This window comes from Protobothrops mucrosquamatus, unplaced genomic scaffold, assembly GCF_001527695.2.
Source record: "Protobothrops mucrosquamatus isolate PMUCROS unplaced genomic scaffold, P.Mucros_1.0 scaffold150, whole genome shotgun sequence".
Taxonomy (NCBI): Eukaryota; Metazoa; Chordata; class Lepidosauria; order Squamata; family Viperidae; genus Protobothrops; species Protobothrops mucrosquamatus.
This window is the reverse complement of record NW_015386515.1, coordinates 1,607,018-1,615,728: the sequence shown is the minus strand read 5'-3', so window position 1 is coordinate 1,615,728 and position 8,711 is coordinate 1,607,018. Positions and strand designations below refer to the sequence as shown.

The 8,711-nt window shown below is 40.4% G+C and overlaps 1 protein-coding gene across 1 annotated transcript in view; it reads right to left on the bottom strand.

Annotated features, from left to right (window-relative positions):
* Window positions 1-8,711, bottom strand: part of EPOR (erythropoietin receptor) — a 36,448-nt gene that overhangs the window by 11,143 nt on the left and 16,594 nt on the right. Inside the window, exons 2-5 of the mRNA XM_015813271.2 lie at window positions 7,921-8,062; window positions 6,616-6,800; window positions 4,649-4,800; window positions 4,408-4,558 (exon numbers count right to left, since the gene is read on the bottom strand). Of these exons, the coding sequence (XP_015668757.1) occupies window positions 4,408-4,558; window positions 4,649-4,800; window positions 6,616-6,800; window positions 7,921-8,062 (630 nt within the window). The remainder of the gene's footprint in view (window positions 1-4,407; window positions 4,559-4,648; window positions 4,801-6,615; window positions 6,801-7,920; window positions 8,063-8,711) is intronic.

Sequence of the window (8,711 nt, the reverse complement as noted above, 5' to 3'; positions counted from 1 at the left end):
CTGAGACTGTCTCTGGGAGAAGGGGGTGATGGGGGTGGCTAAAGGGGGGACCCTTTTAAAATCTTGAGTTGCAAGCTTTCAACCCCAAGTCCTGTTTAGAACGCCTACGTCCAGCTTTCTCTTAATAAAGATGCCTGTTGGGAGAAATATTCCAGGAGTTCTGTCTTCTTAAGATGCAAAGTGGGGTGGGTCCTTACAAAGTGCTTTCAATCTGAATGCCTGTTCTTGTAAAGGCCTGCCAGTGAAGGGTTGCTAAGTCCTATTGAAATTTCTTCTAGCTATTGCCCCTTTAATTAATAATTTTCTGGTGAGAGTTAGGAATTGCTATTTCCTCTTTGTAGTCAGAGCAATATAGCATCAGTCCTTGATGTTTCTATACTGAGTCAGGAAAATAAAAGCCTTTCTAGCTGTACTCCAGAAGACATCCTTCTTTTTAAATTTCATGCCAGTGTCCTATGTGCAGCTTAGGTACCAGTCTTACAAAGGAGTTTGACAAAAAAAACTTGTTGGCAATGAAAAGGTTAGGAAACTAGCCAGGAATCTTGCATGAAATTGTGTTGCATCCAAAAATCGCCTTAAACATATGTTTTACTTAGTATTACCTTATTATTTTCCTGGACACACTTAAGAATTTTTTATGTATGCCATCAAACTTCCCTGACAGAACATGTTTCTCTCTGGGGTCTTAAATACTCAGTATTTATTTTTATTGAGGCATTATCTTTTGTTAATTACACGCATTTGCAGGCAAAAAAAAAAATCACAGAAAACTATGAAGTTAGTTTCACATTGCATGCATAGCATTCACACAGGTATCTAATACCGGTATATCTAATATCTTTGTTAAGTTATTGCTTAACAAATCTATCTGAACCAGACCCAGACAGAACTGTACATTTAGCTTAACTGAAGATCCTTCTGAATGAATTCCCTGGGGAGCAAATATTTTTGAGCTTCCAACCTGGATACTATTTACTGGGGATTCTCAAACTTTGCAGTGCCATAACCTCCTAAAAGATAAATGTGATTCATCCTCAATGAGGATTTAATTGGGACTAGGTTGGGCAAAAAAGAATATGCTACTTACTGAAAGATCGACATCCTTTTTTTGAATTAAGCTTGCTATTTATCAGCACTATTGGTCAATTGATTACCTTAGGTTTTCTCTTACAACCCATTTCAAGATAGTAGAAAATTAAAATAGTAGATAAAAATACAGATGTTTAGTATCATGTACATTTGTACAAACACACCGAAGACTATGGATATTACATGCCATGCCATAGCCAGCAAGAAACCATCCACGAATTAAACCAGTGTGGTGACTGAGGCTTGGTCTGACAAATGACTAGATCTACAAACCCAGCATGTCTCACATGTAGATGATTTTGTGCCACACTCATGTTGATAGTTCATTCTTCCAAATTTCCTTTTGTTTTCATTGGAGATTTTCTATGCTTTAATTCACTGCATGTAGCCGCAACTTAAACCCATTTATTTAGTGACCATTTGAAGTTACAATGGCACTAAAAAAAAGTGTCTTATGACAGGTCCTCACCCTTATGACCAGCATAGCATGATCATACTTTGGGAGCTTGGTAACTGGCATGTGTTTACAATGGTTGCAGTGTCTTGGAGTCATCACCATTTGTGACCTTCCTGGAACTTCCAACAAGCCAAGTCAATGAGGAAAGCCAATTTCGCTTAACAACCATGTGATTCATCTAACAACTGCACTGATTCACTTAGCAACCATGGAAAAAGGTTGAAAAATCAGGCATGACTCACTTAACAACTACCTGGCTCAGCAACAGAAATTCTGGTTCCAGTTGTGGCCTAAGTCAAGAGTTATCTGTAATACTTTCATCCATATTAACCCTATACCAGTGGGACTTTCTCTGCTGTGTGATGTTCTAATCTTGATGAGATTATGAAGTGTCTTTGCTCTTCATTTCTATTTTATCTTGTGCTATATATTGTTTTGTTTTACTATAGTTTATTCCATATCTCCTTTACTCTGGTTTTTATTAAATTTTATGTGACATTTACAGTCTTTCCTGGATTTGGTCATTGTTTCTCCATGTTTCTTTTCTTTTTATTGTGCTGATATTGACTGTAATTAAAGTAAATTTGTTTGATTGTGTGTTTAACCTAATTCCATGTAGTAGGGCAGTTCCCAATTATTTCAAAGGGATTCATTCTTAAAAACAATAGTGATTTTTGCCCCCTCTTTAGGGATTCCTAAAGGTACACTTTTTTACTGCTGCTGTTATGACTGTTTGTATTTGCTAGAAAATAAGCTTCACTTTGGTAGGTTAAGGCTTTTGTGTTTTAATCACCATTCATTTTCTCATGGTTTTATAAGCATCCCTCTAAGACTATGAAGATTCCTAGTTAAATAGATGGGTATTTCATCAGGCTCTTCCTTGCAACTATGCCCTATATTCTTAATAGATTTATGTAATATGGTAAATTAAAATGTGACCAGCTAGTCTGCAGTTCACTTGTTTGACAAGCCCAGCCACTATGGCTAGTTTATGGTTCAGCCCCAACAATGTTAATTTGATAGACCCTATTGCATATAATGGTATAAATGTCACAATACAGGCGGGGAGCTCAGTCACCCTACTATCTGTTCCATTTTGAAAGTACATCAGAAGCATTGTGAAATTGATTTGAGTTTCCCCTGCTTGAGGATTAAGTGAGGATGATCACTTAAATATGAGACAGCAGTGTGCAGCAGCAGCCAAAACTAATACAATCCTTGGTTGTATAAACAGAGAAATACAATCAAAATCACATGAATTATTAGTACTGCTTTATAAATCCTAAGTAAGACCACACCTGGAGTACTGCATCCAGTTTTGGTCACCACATTATAAAAAAAATGTTAAGACTTTGGAAAAAGTGCAAAGAAGAGCAACTAAGATGATTAAGGGCCTGGAGACAAAACATATGAAGAACGGTTGCAGGAATTGGGTACAGCCAGTCTAGAGAAAAAGACTATGGGTGACATGATAGCAGTATTCCAGTATTTGAGGAGCTGCCACAAAGAAGAGGGGGTCAACTTATTTTCCAAAGCACCAGAAGACAAGACAAGAAATAATGGATGGAAACTAATCAAGGAGAGAAGCAACCTGGAATTAAAGAGAAACTTCCAAACAGTGAAGACAATTAACAAGTGGAACATCTTGCTTGCAGACGTTTTAGGTGCTTCATCACTGGAGGTTTTTAAGAAAAGACTGGGCAGTCACTTGTCTGAAATTGTATAGGGTCTCCTGTTTTAGCAGGGGGTTGGACTAGAAGAGCGCCAAGGTCCCTTCCAGCTCTATTCTGATTGACTGATAGACAGAAAGACAGACAGACAGACAATTTAAAAAAAAACACGCGTAGCTTATCCGATTCCTGTCTCCCCAGAGCTTTCAGTTACAGATATGTAGTTCTCTCTGGTTAATACCACAGGGGGAGGGGGAGGTTTCTTGGTTCCTTCCTCTTGAAACAGAAGGTTGGTACTTTGCCCCAGAGCAAGCACTACATAGTTTGTATTTCTGTATATTTCTCCATTCTAGAGAATGAAGAAAATGAAGGAAGAGGATCTGGTACCATTGTGCAGCATGGGTCTAGGTATTATGCCTTTCAAGAGAAGAAATTTAGGGCTCAGTTACCATGGCAAATGTGTTTAGTTAGGAAGTTTGCACTCGATTTAAAAGGTCAGCTTCACTATCTGGAAATGTGCATGATTCTAATGTTGCCTTCAGTGGCTGAAAAAGTAGCCTTGATTGCTTGAACAGCTTTTAATCAGTTTTGAATGACATGTTGGATATACCTATATTCTGATGGCAAGGAGTAGTTTGGAGATACTTATCTATGCTTCAGTTATTTTTACTTCACCTGGGGCAATACTAAAGGTTTCTTTCCCAGCCCTCATGCAGCCAATATGCACTATTAACAAAATATGGAAATGGCAATCCTGAGTAGAATCACTATAGGCGAGGTTTTCTTATGCCCTCTTCCTGAAATCAAAATGCAACTGAGACCTGCTACTATTTCAGTGTGAGTGAAATAACAGTACAGTAGCAGAAAGTAACTGATTGCAAGAGAATTACAGATAATTGAATAGCTTTGAAATTCTTCCCAACCCCAGATTGCTTGCTTTGTTGGGGGGGGGGGAGATCTGTGTTTCTTCCTCCTGAGTTGGAGGACCTTCTTATGTTTGTAGGGACCTCCATAATAGTGTGGAACCAGTTATTTAACAGACTGTGTAGTTATTAGAACCCCAAAATGCTTTATGGTGGGCTGATGCTGTCTAGAATGTGTTTTATCATTCTGTGAGTCTTTGTGAGCTCTCCAGAGAATGGTGGCATTGGGAGGTCAACATTTAACATCACACATAAATGATACACTTGCCATTTGGTACTGTCACGGATACTTCCTGTGACCACTCACTCCAATAGCCGTCATAGCTGACTCCGTTAGGCTTGGCCCGAACAGCTAAAGTGTAGTGAGTGCCTCCTTTGAGATTCAGGAGGTAATATGTCTGCCCACTGATACTTTCTACCTGAGGAGAGAAGGATCAAAAAACTGAGTAAGGAGGAGGAAAGAAAGCAGGGGGTTGCTAGGGTCAAGAAACAAAGGATCAGAGACTTGCCCGTTGGGGTCTGTAGCCCTCAGGGGAGATGGACACTTCATAGTGGATACTGTTTTCCATGTATGCAATGGGGGGTGATTGCCAGCTCACATTTAGCTGCCCCGAGGATTCCATAAACTGCACTGTCAGATTAGAGGGGGGGTCCAGGAAAACTGGGGACAAAGGAAGAAGAGGGTGAGAACAGGCAAGCAAACTTCCTTTCTCCAGTTCAGCAGATACATCAGGCAGTGGCCCCGAAGCTCCTATTTCTTATCTAGGACAGACCACAATTTCTAGATGCATTTCCTCAAGTAATGTCATTCTAGCATTCCTCCCTAACCCAAATATGTTGTTTAGGACAGGGCTTTTCAACCTTTTCACCCATTGTACCATTTTTAGGATATGGCAATATCCGAGTACCACCAGTCACCTAGCAAGGTGTCAAAAACTTGATGACCAAAAAAAGAGGAAAAAAGTGATAAAGTACAGGTACTCCTCGACTTAGTGACTGTTCAAAGTTACAATGGCACTGAGAAAAGTGCCTCCCAAGCCACAGCCAAGCAAGACACCTGTCTGCCCACCCAGCGTTGCTCTTCCTCCTGTCCGAGGTTTTCATTGTTGTGAGCATTTCTGTTGAGGATTGGCAGCGTGGGTGGGGTGGGGGGGTGTTTGGTTTTTATCCCCACCCCCCCGTCTGCTGGCTGGTTGCAGGTTTTGATCACTTCACATGACCCTGGGACATGGTGACCATCATAAATATGAATCAGTGGCCAAGCATCTAAATGTAAATCACAAGACCCTGGAGATGCTGCAACATTCCAGCTGATCAGCGCTTCTTCTGGGCTCAGCAGAAGCACCAGGATCAGTGCTGCTTTCCAGCTGATTGGTGCTTCTGGGCTCAGCAGAAGCACTAGGATCAGCGCCGAGCTCCAGCTGGAACCTGGCGCTGATCCTGGCGCTTCCACTGAGCCCTGACAGACCCGAAGGAGCGCCGATCAGCTAGAAAGCAGCACTGATCCTGGCGCTTCCCCTGAGCCCTGACAGCCCTGCAGCTCCAGCCATTTCTTGCTCAGGCTTGTGCAGTGCTGCCACCGGTTCAGCTCACTCCCCTCCCCCGCTACTTTTCTAGGATGGTTGCGTACCACCTGCTAGATGCCAATGTACCACAGGTGGTACCCGTACCACTGGTTGAAAAGCCCTGGTTTAGGATAATGGGAAGCTCAGGACACCTTCATGGGTCACCCTTTCATGGTGACCAAAATGTAACAAACTAAACCCAAACCTACACCAATAGCTTAGTGTGATGCAAGCAATTAATCTATTGTATTGAACCTGGAGTTTTTTCCACCAGAGTGTGTTGGTTCATTTAACAGCCACTTGATGTATGAATATTCAATCACTGAACCTTTTCTTGATAAGGAGACAAACAGATGGAAAAGTTTGATTTGCTTAGTTATACAATAGGGTTGTATATAGTTATACAATGGCCTCTCCTACAAGCAAAATTTAAGAACTAGTCCCTTGAAAGATAAAATACTTAAAATTGCTTCCAAATAGTCATATCATTATCTTTCAGCTGTAACTCTATCATGCTTTCCTACTATTTATTCCTTTTTCTTATTACAAAAATAATCCAAGGGGAGAAAGAAGAAATAGCTGCACCACACTGAGCTCCTGGAAAAAATGTGGGAGATCCATCTAATAGATAAATAATGCTGGAAGCTCTTGTTTGCAAGCAATAGGAAGCTCAGCTTGGCACTCACTTGTAGGAAAAATGTTGTTTTTTTCTTTTCACTCATATTCTGCAGCATGTGTCTATTGTATGAGAAGAAACCTGAATAGGTTGAAGCAGTTCTGGTCTTGCCTCCAAGTTTTGAATGCACTAAATATGGATTCTTTCCATTTCCGGGTTAGAAAGGGATAAGACTCCAACAAACACAAACATACACAGCGACAGACAGACAGACAGCCATCTGCAGAGGACTTACCAAGTCTTTCCACATATATTGTTCTGGTGTAGAGGGTGCTGTTAGAGGACAGCCCATCAAAGACTTTGATCTCCAGGGGGCTGAAAGCTGAGATATCCTGCCTTTGAAAGAAGCAAGTGTAGAGTGTTGTATTCCTGGATGTGTTCCTCACAGTCAAATTACAGGACTGCAGGGAGTTGTCTTCCCTGGGTGAAATCAAGGGGCAAAATAGGATTAATCTTGGGAGAAACTGTTATGAAGAGCTCCCCCCTCCATTGTTCCCACCAGAAGCCACAGAATCAAAGCAAAAGGATAGATTTCCAGTCTTGAGGTTGGAAGCTTGACTGCTACTATAATTTTTGCTATCTGGTTTTTTAAAAGATCCCTGTCAATACTAGTCAAAGCATAGGACTGACATCTGCAAGTATTTTAACGATGACCTAGTTAGTTGCTTCAAATCCACATCTGAACTCTTCCTCATTTTACAGCTTTTCTCCTGAATCTCTAGCAAAGGATTCCCTACCAGCACCTCCAGATATCTTTCAAGTCTGTCAATCTGTATTGCCTATACATCTATAGAAACCAATCTTTTTCCTTGCTTAATTTCTGAAAATCTAGAAAGTAGAGGAACGTATATATTGGCAATTCAAGAGCTTGTCTTAGGAATGCTGGTGGAGCCTCTTGAGTTTGGGCAAGATGCAAAACTCATGGCCACATCCCTGGTGGAATATACTCTGGAGGTTTTCAGGCACACTTCACAGTGCCCTTGCCAACCAGGCAGCTTTCACATAAGTTGGACTACTAAATGCATACTCCTTCCTAACCATTATTGGGTGGGAGTGATGGTACATATCATTTGATATATCTAGGTTCACATGATTCTTGGGGAGGTAAACCTAATGTGTTTTAAGTTTACAGCTACACATATAATTTGAGAACCTGACCAGGAGGTGCTTGCAAAAATAAATATTGATAAGAGAAACAGGGCAATGTATAAGATTTGGGCTGAGATGCGAGTTGGAGACTATATTGTATATCTAAAATAGGAATACGGCTGGACAATGTGAAAAGCTCTATTACAGACTTCATCAAGTTGAAACTTAGCTGGCTGAAGGATGATCCTAATCTGCTCCCTATATTAAGATGAAAATAGGTCTGATGTGGCAGGAAGTACAGATCACAGGAAGGGATCAGAGTCAGATGGGGCAAGAGGAGGCTTGGTCAGGGCTAAGTGGATTTAAGACAACAAAGTAGCATTTGACATTCTTAAGAACAACATTTGGAGTGAGGACAGGCCGTCTCTACTACAATATATAAAATACTTACTCAAACTTGTAGCAAAAACTGTACATGCTCGGGTTTTTTTGTTCTGTCAGAAGTTCTGATACCTCCCAGAAACAGGCCAGATCTTCTAGCTGCTGGGTGAAGCACTTGGGGTTCAAGAGCTCTTCTGTCAACAGGTGTGCAACTGGATGCAAAGCAGAGAGACACAAGTTTAATGTTACCCTTTCATATGGAAAAGCAGGGATCACAACACAACCATCCCTATCTGATCACTGGGCAGCAAAATTGTATCTTCTGAAGGTCACACAAAAGAATGCTGTGACGGTTTTGCCAATTATGCCAATCTGATATGTTCCCCCAAATTAAGTAAGACCTCAGACAAAAAACAAAACAAAAACCAAATAGTGAGCCCAAAACTGATAACAACGGATTTAAGTCAGAAAAAAAATAACTCAGTTTTTTGGAATGGAATGACTGGAATGTAAGAAAGTGGGTAAGTTACAAAGATTATAAAAAAATGAAGGAAATACCACATTATTGCCTGGTTAGGTCACATCCACATTCATCATGAGAAGTTATTTTAAAATGTCTCTAGGGACTGAAGTGTGAACTGCTCATAAAAAAAATTAGTCTCTTTTAAAAGATGTTGATAAAGAAGGAAGATACTTATTTGTGGAAATAAACTTAAATGGAAGAAAGTGTTTAATAATAGGGGTTTATGCACCCAATCAACTTGTAGCTCAAAAGCAATTTTATAGACATTTACATCAGAAAATTGTGGCGATGGACTATAACTCTTTGATTGTTATGGGAGACTGGAATGGTGTTCTGGA